Genomic DNA, 13,518 nt, shown 5'->3' on the forward strand with positions numbered 1-13,518 from the left:
AAGTTTAAACCAGAAAAAGATTCCTTTGATGTTAATGTTTGCTAAACTGATGTTTCATATGACTTCTGCTTTGCAAAGCTGTCTCGACTGTTGATATGAAGCGCGTTTGTTGTTCCTTGTGAATTTTAAAAAATCTGCAAAAAAGTTGTGCATCACCTTAAGTAAAAGAGGGAAGCGATAAATAAATGCAGAAACATGTACAGCATTTAGGCACCAGAAAACCAAAAACAAAAACAACCCATCTAATTCAGTTTCACATGGTTTGTATTAATTACAAAACGAGAAAGCTATTTTGTCAGTGACTGCTTGGAAAACAAGCGTGTCCAAGCACGAGCGTTCGGGAAAAGAAAAGAGGAAAAACAAGGAAAATAAAACAGATCATGTGGTGGTGCTGAGGCAGCTTAAAATTGCATGTCTACTGTTGAAAAATGAAACAAAGGAGAAGGATAAAAAGTCTAAATGAAGTACTCTTTCTTTTCCTCTGCATGCACATGGTTTCCTTCTGCGTTGATGATTGCTGTGTCGGCGTCAGGGGCGTCCTCTGCTCCTTTGGCCTCATGTGTTAGATATGTTCCTGCAGAAATATACGGAGACAAATGCAGCAGCTGAAAAACACAAAGCCTATTCATTAACACAAAAGGCAATTCAAGTGATCCCTTTTACCTTTATGTCTAGCCAGATATCGTCCAAGAACTATTATCAAACACAAGGTGATGAAGACCACGACTGCAACAACGCCACCGATTAAAGCGTGGTCAGGTCCGTGTTGCCCTAATGCATTAGGATCTGAGAGAAGACAGAGAGAAAGTAGAAGGGGAAAGAGGAGGAATAAAATTAGCTGCAAGATGTTGCGCCACCGTTTGATGCAACTGTAGGAATTTATTAATATATATCACTACTGCAAATAGGTTGGATGCATTACAGAAATATTGAGCGATGTTTTAGGTATTCTTTTGTTTCTTGTTGCTAAACGTCTCCTCCTGCAGCACAGGATAATGTAAAAGATAAATAATTAAATGAACATGAGGGAACCTCAGGACTGAGGCAGAGGTTTCTCAGGAGCACGCCTAGTGTCTGTTCTGTAATAAACTGTGAGCAGTTGTCTTTACGCTGCACCTCTTGTGCTCTCATTACCTCAAGCTGATGAATGACTATGGCTTGTGTTGGGTTTTGCAAAGTGACCTGGGGAAATGATGATGGGGATGTAACAAACCTTGTTTGACCACTCCATTAACAAAACGTAACCCTCATTTCTAGCACCTCAACATGTGAGACTTAAAATACATCAAAACAAAACAAAACAAAAGAACAGAAAAAGATGAGAAAAGAATAATGAAGTAGTGTATCATGCAAGTTATTTTACTCCATGCACACTAGAACCACTAAGACTGCTTATCAGAAGCTGGCAAGCAGGCACATAAGGCTTTGAGACGATGATGGTTTTGTAAACTTTTGCATTAACCTGGTTTTGGCAGCATGTTGATGGGTATAATGATCTGTGCAGGTGAGTCCACTGTCAGCAAGAAGCATAAGCAAATTTCAAATCACACTTGATGCATTAGGCCGCAGGAATAATCGTATCTTTTTGTGACTCAGTAAAGACAAAAAAGCAACAACTCAAAGGATAAAGAGCATTAAATATTTATACCTGTCCAACAAGGCGATAACACTCATATGTAAGAACAGTAACTATCCTTATTTCAGACCCGTTGCAAAACAACGTGCAGCAACTCCTTACTTCAGTTGTTGATAAAAAAAAAAAAAAAGAACCTCTGTCTAAAAAAAACAAGATAACGTTTGAGATACAGCAGCCACAAACAAATAAAACGCCACTGTAATTTCTGCAGCACAGGGGGGCATCAGTGATTCAGTTTACCATAGTTTGGCTCATCTTATGTTCATAATAACAGTATGAGCTGATGATCTGATTTCTCCCTTTCCTCCAGCTCACATAACCTCATACATAAACAGGTGCATCTTTACATGTGTAAAAAGCTGCAACCTCACACCACAAAAAGTCCAGTTTTCACAAAGGACTTTTGCCTTTCTTTCGTTTGCCTGTACCACAAGTTCCATCTTTAGCCCAGCTCCAAACACAAACAACGATCTCTCTCACTGGGCAAAGACAAACAAAAACAGAAACATATTGTGTGATAACTTATGCAGCCTGTGACATGGCTGGAGAGACAGCGTCTGGTGTCAGCAGAGCGAGCACCCATGCATGGTGATTATTTGGCTCATGCTGGATGAGGCCATGATGTGCCCTGACCCAGAGCCAGATCCAGCATCACATACTCTCAATCTGGCTTGCAATGATCATCTGCTGCGATATTTACCTGTTGTAGACCCTGGAAAGTCTTTGGCTGTGGCCATGGTTGTAGACAGTGACAGCATTAAGGGAAGACGAGGGGAACAACACCAGGATGAAAGAGGTGACCACAAAAATTCAAAGCAAAACACAAAAGATCTTAGTTTTAACTTTGACTGGGCACAGTAAGAGACAGAAAGCAGAGCCTGCTGTCAGAGCCACATGCTTTACTGCACATGCAGCAACATATTCAGTGGGAGTTAAACACTGTTTGATCTGCTGTCATCCCTTTCTCTCTGCTTTTCATTTAGATCAATTCTATCTCTATGGAACCATTGTCTCTGCCATGCCTGTTTCTGTGTTTGTTTTTGTGCATAACTTTGTGACATTGTATCAAAATTTACTTTATTGATAAAGTAATTATTATCATTGTATTACACAGACAAACAATTTAAGTGGGACTCAGAAGAGATGGGAGCTTAAAGGAAGAATGAGAGGTTACTGCAACAGTATATTCCTGCAATATTTGTCTTTCCCACATTAGTTTTCCATCCCGAGGCACAGATTTCAGTTATAGATATGGGTTCTGCACATCTGCGCCTATGCACTCCTGCTTGTCTTAAGCCATTCATTGTTATGCTTGAAGGGAGGTTTTACTGCATAAAACCACAAACTCTGTGGGCCCAAGTTTTTTTTTTTTCACATCTATGAATTATAAAATGTGTGAAGGATGAAAGTAGCAGAATGAACTCACGCACACTAACTGTAAAAAATAACTTATGAGCTAATTTGGGTGCTAAACTATCATCAGGCAAAATATTAATGGCGGTTTCACACTATGACATCACAAATATTTATATTTTACTTATTTAGTTATCCATTTTCTTTCTTCAGTTAGTGCATGCTATACAAATGCTACTTTGGACACACTGGCTGCAGGAAAAATGCTATTTTCAATGATTACTTAAAACCAGATTTGCAAATATTTTATGAGGATGAAAACACATTTCACATGTTTGCACACATTTCACTATTCATTTTAGTGAAAAACAGCTTCAACAGCTTAAACAAAACCATTCACATGGTATCCAAAATGTCCATGATGCAAGTATTAAAATGGAGTAATCTTTGTGTTTTCTCTATCATAAGGTCAAAGCTATTTAAGACAACCATTGTTCATTTTTTGCCAAGAGCGTGCTCTTGTAGCTCAATACTACACAGAGGCACACAAACACTGCAAAGTTTACAACATTCAGAGAGATGAACCGAAGCATGCACGCATGTCAATTTGGTCAAAAAAAAAAAAAAATCAAATACAGGTACATGATGTGCTCGCATCATTTCGTTACTAGTGGAAACCAATCTGCATAAAACTGAACATAAATAATGTATGGTTTTCAATTCTCTGCTTCTGCAAATACATTTCTATTTGTGCAGTGGTTTACAAACAGTAAATGGATGATGTGGTAACTTACTCAAGAAAAAAAAAAAAAAAGAGAAAGAAAGTGGAAAGGAGTGAACACTGAATTTATCAAGTAAAACAATGCCATTTTCTAGCTCAGAGCTTGGTTGTTAGCTCATCAATCATCATCAGTGTGTTCGGTGTCATGTTTGTGAGTGCAAGGAGGATGGAGGCGGGGCCACAAAGAGGTTGCGAGTGTACCTGCCAGGGAGGCTGTGACTAAGCCTGATGTGGGAATATCTGCATTAGAGGACTGGAAGAATGGGGGAGGAGATGGAGGCATAGGGAGCTGGAGGCAGGAAGGTGATGACGTCTGCTAAATTAAAATAGGAACAATAGAGCAAAAACAAGCCTCTCTGTGGGGAGCAGGCTCAACACAAGAAAACTTACGGGGAAATTAAACAGCGAAAATAAATTACTGTGTATGGCTGGTGCGCGTTGATTCTCGTCTTTCACCTCAGTGAATACAAGCAAAAATACTAAAAAATGCATAGATGATAAAATACAATAGCTGCACAAGTGAGTCGAGCCCTGGATGAATAAATCATTACAACGCTATCTTTAGGGAAAAGATGAGCTGTGCATTGAGAATTTATCTTTTACATCTATTCATTTTTAAGGGATTGATGATTGGTTGGCAAATAGGCCCACATGCAGAGAAAATGGGAAATGTGTCATGCTTGTTGAGGTGAAAATGTACAATCAATGACAGGAAAATGTGAGGGGAAGAAGTAGAACGTGGGGCTGCAGCTTGCTAGATGAGTGTGGCCTTCTGGCAGCTGGATTTAAATAAGCTTGTATTTGTCACTGCTTTCTTCAACATTTCATACATTGTCTTTCCTCCCTGTGTTTAAAGCAGTTTGTTAAGGAGGATAATTTCGAATGGTGATTAATGTTGGCAGACGGATGACATTTATGGTTTCTCAGCTCTCCTGTCATTAGCAAATTAGATTTAGAGGCTGAGATGATCCAAAAAGACCTGGCAAGTACTCCGCTAGACACAATGCTGCTCTGAAGAATGAGTGTCATCATCAGTGGAAATGAGTCTGTCTCACACATTCATTTTACATCCTCAACTTAATTTTTCATCTTCCCTCGAAACCAGGACCTTTGTGTTTCGAATGAGAAGGCTGCTGAGAACTGGAAGTTTTGTTATTTTTCCTAGTTGATCTAACAAAGAAGAGGAGGCGGCTTCTAGGCACGCATGAATCTCACAGCTCTGGCGAATTCAACAAGTTTCTTTTTAATTTGAAGTAATAGAAAAGTCTCAGGCAGCAGCTTGGTGGTAAATGTGATGAATGGAGCCTTGAACCAGCACACTGTAGCCAGATATGACAGGATGATATAGACTGGCCTGACATTGCTGCCTACCCGTATTCAGTGAGCATGCTGAAAGAGGACACTGAGATAACATAAGCTGAAAGGACGAATGTGTCATCTTCCTCTTCCTTCACTTTTCCCACAGAATGGCTTTCTCTCCCCAAAGCCTCCGCCTTTCAAATCACACAAAGAGGCTGCTGTGCATCGAGTGACTGCTTGTAAGTAGAATAACTCCTCTGTGCCGTTATAAGTCGCTCCCAGACAGACTGCACTCTCATGTGGCACTGTTTAATTGACAAATATGGAAACAAATAAATCGACGTTGAATTTTAATCCTCTGTCCTTGTTTCTGTGTTTTATTTTGTGTTCTAGGCTGCATGTGATTAATGCTACACACATGGACTGCAGAGGCCTTAATGGTCTATTTCCTACAACAAGTTGTCTTTATTCTCTCAACCCATCCACTGTACTGGGATTAATTTATTTCTCCTCCAGGCAAATTTTGCTTCCAAACTCTGCTTCATCAAACCATTTTTGTTTGTTTGCTTTTTTCTTTTATTTTAAAGATTTTTTTTTATCATTCATCATTTTGCGTCCTCACAGGAGGAGTCCAGAAGTTCCCATCTTGTATTGTCCTGGCTATGCGATGTTTGAAAGTGGATTCTTGAACACAAATTCTGCTAATCTGAAGGACAAAAGATCTTATTGATGACTGTAAGTGATTGTCTTCACTTGTAAACATGTAATTTAAGAATCTGAACCCCATTGCTTTGCTATTTTATGCTGATAAAAACATCATTTTTACTTTAAACTGAACAAAATTTCATCTGTTGCTTCACACATATTTGTGTGGATTTTTATTTAGTTAATAACAAAAGTAAAAAATTACAAAGAAATCATTATGTGTTATCAAGTTCTTCTTTTATTTTTCCAAGCATAAACATGAGCTGCATTACCCTCTTAAAAAATTGAGTATAGCTTTATAGAAATATTCAGTATTATGACTTTAGTTGGTGAATGATCTGCAATTATATCACATCTTTTTTATTTAGGTTCTGCAGATTTATTCTTGAGGTTTTCATGCTCACAGACCAAATAGCAGCAAAGCTGTCATCCAAGGTGTTCATGTGCCATCTGGAGCAACTTGGGATATGTGTCTTGCCCAAGGACAACTTATTATGTGGAGATCAAACTGTCAACTTTGCAAATGGTGAACAAACTGCTCCAGCAACTGAGCCACTCTTCGGCGTGACCTTACCATCAGTGATGTGTGATACCACAAATTTCCTCCCTGGACCAATCCCAAAACACTGCAGGCTGCTATCAACACTTGTTTCAAAGTAGACAAAACTGAATGTGTTCTGAAAAATATAATTGCTAATGCTCACATTTTCTGTGTGAGACGGCCATTTTTAGTGCATATCTCAGACTAATAATGGTTAAACAATCATATCAAATCATAAGCCCCACATTAGTGAAAGCAGGGAAACAAAAAAAGACCCCAACAATTTCACTTTGGTGATAGTGCACCTAAGGCAAGGATTAAACATCAGGAATTCTTTTTCTTGCTTCCCACCAACACTGAGCCATAAACCCCACAGTGAGTGCAAAACACAATGTTTGAAGCTATAAAGTTGCAACATGTATGCATACACACACTTCTCCTAACACCATCATGTTCTCACACTCATTACAACAAACCCTTTTCAGAAGCGAAACATCGCCCACATTGGAAGGTTGACAGAATAAAACCGAAAACTTTAACTAAGAGACCCCCACTGCTTATTTCACATAATTTAACTGGACAGTTTAAGGAGAGGATCAGGTCACGGGATAAAATATCGCTTAAAGTGGAACTATTATGTGCATTTCAGGCTAATTTATTTTTATTTCTGAGACCAGAAGGGCTGGGATTGGTTGAGTTATTGTCACAAATCTCTTTATTTACTTCAGACCGACCCTCTCCGTAGGCTGTCAGATCAGCCTGTGGGGAAAACGAGTGGATTGAGACTCTTCCGCATTAAGCCCCGCCTCCCGCCACCGCACTACATCGGGAGCGCGCACCGCACCTGCTTTCGCCGTCATTGTAACATCTCATAAACAGAAGGATTAGGCTGATATGAACTCAATAAAAAAACAAAATACAATGTCAACACATAGCATACAGCCCTGCATGTTGGAACCTGAATCAGACCCTGAAAACGAAGTGGAAAACAGCAACCCACAGCAACAAATGCAGCAGGATGTCTCTCTTTGGTAAACTCACCAGCCATCGTTGGAAATAACTTTATCCCACGTTTTCCACCCACCTGATGTATTTGTACATGCCCTTGTTAACCAGTAGAAGGTAACCAATCACCGAACCTTATCCCCCAGGACGTCACAAGGATTTCCAAGTAGAAAAAAATCTCTAAAACGACACGTTTTTCGTCACCATGGAAACCGAATGGAGAGCGTGCTGGAACTCAAACTCAAACTCAAACATGCGTTTAGGTGATAAAAAACAGTGTCGTTCACATGTCTGATGAGGATTCAACACTGTAACACTGTAGAAAGCTCAGAAAACTCCAAATACCATCATAGCACCCCTTTAACAAAATTAACCACATGCTTAGAGTTTAGTTTAGTCAGTCTTGCCTCGATCCCCACATTGCCATTACCCACTAAGATCATTTGTTTTTTGTCTTGTGGTTTTAGTTGTGCAGGAACCTCCACTGAAGTCTGAAATAACACTTTAGGTATACATTTACATCTGATACACTTTACCAAAGTTTCATCACCACCCTATAGCTGATTCTCAGGTCCCTTTAGAACTAGTAATACATTTTGACTTTGCCAATGATAAAAGTCTGATGCTAATAATGACTGCAGGGGACTGAAGTAGCCACTGCATAGTCCCACTCTTCACCTGCCTGCAAGTCCCAGAAGTTTAACTAGGTTAGCAGTGTTGCTGCCTCACAGTCTTCTGACATGTTTTAAAGCTGCTGAAGAGGCAGTTAAAATGGCAACATATGACTTAATTTACAATCAGTTCTGGAACAATTAGTGTTGGATGAATTAATATGTTTTTATTAGTGTAAACTTATTGATTTGTTTGATGTGACAAAGCCATATTTCCTTAAGAAATACTGCAAAACAGGAATTTCTTGAAGGTAATTTCTCGAGTTCAAACAAAATTTCATTTTAAGTTTTTGTTTTTTAATATGGTTGGATTTTTTTTAATAGTTTCAATAACTTCACAGTGTGACAGTTTAGCTGACAAGTGATCAGGCAGGAATTACTGCTTTGCACTCATGCATTTCAATTAAAATATTAGTTTTTATTTAAATGTCTAACAGCATAATAATACTTACCACACAGTGGATGTTAAAACATCAGCGAATCTGATTATACAATATAAGCCATTACTGACGTACTCACCATATACAAATAATACATATTCAGCAAAGCTGGTTCCCACATGGTTGCTGGCTTCACAGCGGTATGTGCCGTTGTCTGTTTTGTTTAGTGTGGTGATGGTAAGTTCTCTGCCCTCAACAATCATACGTTCAATGTCTGGCAGCTCTCCTCCATCTTTAGACCACAGCACTGGTTCAGGTCTGGGAAAGAAAATGCACAATGTGGACACTTTTTTTAAAAAAAATATGGCTTCTAATAATTTGTTATGCGAAATGACACAAATGTAAAGTGAAGACAGATTGTACATTATGCCATTTTTACCCATTTTTATGCTGGCAACAACCTACTAATGGAAGTTGCAACTAAGCTCCCACTTACCTTGGGTTGCCTTTGGAAACACACTCCAGTTTGAAGTATTGTCCTTCCTGTGGAATAATCAGTGAATGTGCGATCTCAACATGGGGAGCATCTACAAACAAGAAACAAACAAACAAACCAAAAAAAATCCATTATTGCAATTGTACTGTATATTACAGGCCTTAACTCCAGCAGTAAGAAAGTACACCATGTTTTAGTTCCTCACCCTCTGGGCAGCTTTTAGCTGCCCATATCCCTGTTGTGCTTTACTACTAATCCCTCACCTGGAAACTAATCCGACACTAATCCAGAACAAATGCAAAGCTAAACTTCCAGACATAATTGTAATCTCAACCCCTGTATTTTTTTCTTGGTACTAATCCAGCTTTGTGGCGTTGCACTCACAGTGGACCTCCAGGACCTCAGTTGCCATGTAGGGTTTGGATAGAGACACATGGTCAATGCTGCAGGTGTAAGCGACACCGTCATCCCGTTTGTCCACCTGGAACTGGAGACTGCTCCTTACTGTAAATGACTTTCCTGTAACGTTGACCTCCTTAGTGCCTGCAGAGTACAAGAAAACATTTGAAGGTAAAATGCATTTTTGAAATATTAATGTTTTTTTTTTTTACATATCTGACTTTTCAATACACTTGCAGTTTTTTTTTTTCCTTTTTTTTTTTTAAATGAAGCAAGAAAAAGAAAATCTGCCTGTAAATGTGAACTAAATTGGAGAAACATTAAAAAATTATTTGAAGATGTTGCTTTTCTGACACAGAAAGCTGTGGTGTTGTTATTTTCCTCTGCACCTCCTTTGAGGGTGGGAATCTTTGGCCTTTGAAAGTCAAGTCAAAGCAGAGTGAATAGTGAAAGAAAAGCAATGTGAGTGTTGACTCGGTTGGTTGGGTGTGTTTGCTCCTACAGGACCATCTCTCAAACATCCCACTCAAACAAACAGACACACTCTCCTCCAGCAGTGTGATGTGAGTGTGGCTGGTTTTCATAGCTGTCATATTTTCTTCTTCCCTTCCTTCACTTTCTCTTTGTTTCATACCTGAGAATCCACCTTTAATAGCTCCAGTTCTTCATTTGTGTTTGTTTTCTACCAGCCATATGCTAATGTCTTTATCAATAAATGGATCCTAACTCATAATTTGAAGCTTTTCCTTTGTTTTTTTCCTGTTCTACTTACAACTTTTGTCTACAAAAAGCTGTACAACAATCAAAACGTCAAGACGTAACCTAAAAACGGCCTCAGAAAACAGGTTTATGGATACAGTTCTTCACATCTTCACAACATCCTGCTCAAATTGTATCCCGTCAAAAGGAACTCTCAAGTTAATGTATGAATCTATATACTCATCCCACTCATTATGGAACAAGTACAAACATACAACGGGACTGCTTTTTGATTGGATAAGTGTAAATACTATTACTACAATGATTACAACACTATATTTAAATTATATTATGTAATTATTTGTAGCTACCATCTGATTTTTTTTTCTCAATTTGCAAATGTCCAGAGAACTGGTATGAAATATTGTGACAGTGGTTTATATTCTAACTGGTTTCAGTACAGATGAGGCCTGTGACATCATCTGCTCAGTCGTTGCTAAGCTAACAACAAAACATCCTAATGCATTCATGGCAATCTCTGGAGATTTTAACTACGTCTCCCTCTGTGCCACACTTCCAAAATTCTAGCAGTTTGTCAGCTGCTCCACCAGAGAAAAAAAGTGGCATTTATTTTAGGCGAATGTAAGACCTACATACTGCTTCTCTGTCCTGCTTCCTTTTGGAATATCAGACCATATCCTGGTTCTTCTATCCTCCACTTTTAGCAGTAACTAGTTATGATATGGACAATCACACCTGATTTAACAATGCTGAGGACTTAGAGGACTGTGTTCTTTGATTTCTAGGGTGCTTTTAACACAATTCAGCCTGCATTGTTATGTGAAAAGGTACAACGATGCAGGTGGACACCCCCACAGCCACCTGGATTTATGACTACACTAAAATGTTGTGTGGCCGGAAGCGCCACAGGAGACCATTTCTCTTCACAATGTACCCCTCAGACTTCCATTAAAACTCTGAGTCCTGTCATCTGCTAAGACACTCAGATGACGGTGTGGTAGTGGGGTGCTCCAGTGATGGGCAAGAAACTGAGTGCAGGGAACTGGTCAGTCGCTGTGAGGTGGTGTAGAAACAATCACTTTGGCTTGCATGAGCAAAGCAAAAGAAATGATGGTGGATTTTATGAGTAGCAGGAGAAAGGGAAGCACATCTTGGGAGGAGAGGTGGAGGAATACAAATACGTGGGATTTCAGCAGGACAACAGACCAGTCAAAGGTGTCTTCATTAAAACTAACTTCGTTCAGATATTTACAGACATATTAAGTTATAGATACGTAGAACGACGCAGCAGCATTCCCACAGAAGACAGGTGTGAGAAACTGATGAAAAACTGATGAAAAAAACAAAACGTTTCAGAGGACAGCCATGAAGGGCTAAAAATAAAGAGCGATCCCAGATAAGGGACTCTGTGATTTAATGAATCCTTGTGTTGAGCAGAAAGTCTGAACATAAAGATGTATGAACAAAAGCCAAATAAAAATATTCAGCTATACTCCATTGTTTTTGTACTAGGCACTGCTGTTAAGTATGACTTTCTATCTGTTGTGCTTCTGCCATCCTTTTTTACTTTCTTGCAGGTCAATGACCTCTTGCTATTGATAGATGTTTTGAAGCCAGTTGGTTTTAGGTGGTTTGATAAGATTTCCGACTCCTCCTTCAACTTTGTTTTAGAACTAACTGAGGCGTTGCTGCTGGGGAAGTTTTTATTTCATACTTTTGGTTTTTTTAGGGGCTACTGCTGGGGGTCAGGCCTATTTTTTTAAGGCTTTTTAAACTTGTGTTTCTGAAAAGGAAAGTCATTTCTGTTTTAATAAATGCTTAATAAATACTGATGCTATGCCTCCTGCTTGTATTTAACCCTATAAAGCCAAACGTATCATATTTAATACACATAGTTTGCATCACTTTATGGTAGAAACCCTGTTATACACCGTATAATACTGGTCCCCTGCCCCCTGATGGACACCAGAGAGCAGGAGAATTACCTACAATAGTTTTGACCTGACATGGTAATAAATGGTGAAAATACCAAAAATTAATTTGTAGTTTTCTTTTTTGTATTTTGTTAAATGGTCAGATAAAGAATTAAGAAAGAAAAAAAAAAGACTTTTCTGCCCAGTAGTTCTAAGGATGGACTTTAAAAGTTAAACACTGAAGTACTTGAAATACTTTGGTTACACACCTGCAGCTGATGTTACCTAATGTAAATTTAACATTAATGATGAGACTGAAACGTTGGTCGCTGGGCTTCTGCTGCTAATGTGTGAAAATTATCACAGGCTAAAAAGTAGAATTCTCTATTTTAATAATAACTAAAACAACTGCAGCTGGAGTTTGAGTTTCTTGACTGATAATTATAAAACAGCTTAATGCAGAGAAGTGGATGCATCTGCTCAGATGGCTGAATGGCTTTTGCTCAAACACCTCATAGCTCTCTATAAAACTATCCATATGAGGAGGATTCAGAGAAGGTCATAAAAATGTGAGAAATGAAGAAGTAGTTCATTAAAGGAACTGTGAGCTTAGTTCCAAATTTTAAATAATGAAGTGTGAACAAGAACTACTTCAGTTTAAAACTATGTGAGATGAACTTTGAGCTAGTTCTTGCAAAATGTGAACTTGCACCACACAGCATATCAGTTACATCATTTGATCAAACAACCAAGTCGCAGGTCTTGTATTTGAGACTCAAATGCCTAGAATTTTTCTCTAAAGTACAAAGAGGAATAGGAAGTATCTCTGTGGCATTAAACACAAATCTCTCCTGCTTTTCCTCTCATTTGTCAAGCTCCCTGCAGCATTGGAGCTAAAACACAGAAGCTGTCAGCCTGTTTCAAGGCAGCTGCTGGCACCGCCAGAAAGCATGCAGCGCCAGCTTTTGGAAGAATGGGAATGCGCCCAGGTGCATCTGCTTTGAACCAGTTCCCCAAGAGGCCAGCAGATCTACCTTCAGGCAAGTGGGAGCCCTTCTGTAACCACCACTTCAGCATCTGTCTTAACACAGAGATGACTCAGGGAATAGATTTGATTTCTCTGAGTTATGATGCCTTATGAATATAAAGCCAGAATTCTTATTGGTCTATCCTAGAAAACATGTTTCACCTTAATTACTGTCTCATGTTAAGTTTGTTTAGTCCAACACTGACCCCGACCTGCCTCAATGTGGGTGCTGGGTGGTTGCTGTGCTTGCAGGCCCCTATGAACATAGGAGAACTGGCTCCTGGTGTGGATGGATCCAAAAGATATCATTCCCTCACATCAGTATCATATCAGATGTTTTTGATTAATTTTAGATTCTATTTTGTTTATTTATTTGTTGGAACCTAATTCAGTTAAAGAGACAGTAGTTAGGGGGTCATGTTTGTGCGGGGTATGACTGAAGAGTGTATGACTGTGGGAAAGAGAACATCAGTGTTAAATTGTTATGTCAATTTTAGTGTGTGAAGGCTTGCTTTATTTTAATCTGCATGGCTTGGTTTTATCATGTAGAGCCCTTTGTGTTGCCTCTGGCATTAGAAGCACTTTAGAAAGA

The 13,518-nt window shown here is 39.0% G+C and overlaps 1 protein-coding gene across 1 annotated transcript in view; it reads right to left on the reverse strand.

Annotated features, from left to right (window-relative positions):
• Nucleotides 1-455: 455 nt before the first annotated feature.
• Nucleotides 456-13,518, reverse strand: part of cadm2b (cell adhesion molecule 2b) — a gene marked incomplete at its 3' end in the record, with an annotated part of 135,264 nt that continues 122,201 nt past the window's right edge. Inside the window, exons 6-11 of the mRNA XM_079246995.1 lie at nt 9,252-9,410; nt 8,868-8,958; nt 8,511-8,689; nt 2,337-2,363; nt 664-786; nt 456-574 (exon numbers count right to left, since the gene is read on the reverse strand). Coding sequence (XP_079103121.1) covers nt 456-574; nt 664-786; nt 2,337-2,363; nt 8,511-8,689; nt 8,868-8,958; nt 9,252-9,410 — 698 coding nt within the window. The remainder of the gene's footprint in view (nt 575-663; nt 787-2,336; nt 2,364-8,510; nt 8,690-8,867; nt 8,959-9,251; nt 9,411-13,518) is intronic.

The sequence above is a fragment of the Telmatherina bonti genome (assembly GCF_933228915.1).
Source record: "Telmatherina bonti genome assembly, chromosome: 9".
NCBI classification, from domain to species: Eukaryota; Metazoa; Chordata; class Actinopteri; order Atheriniformes; family Telmatherinidae; genus Telmatherina; species Telmatherina bonti.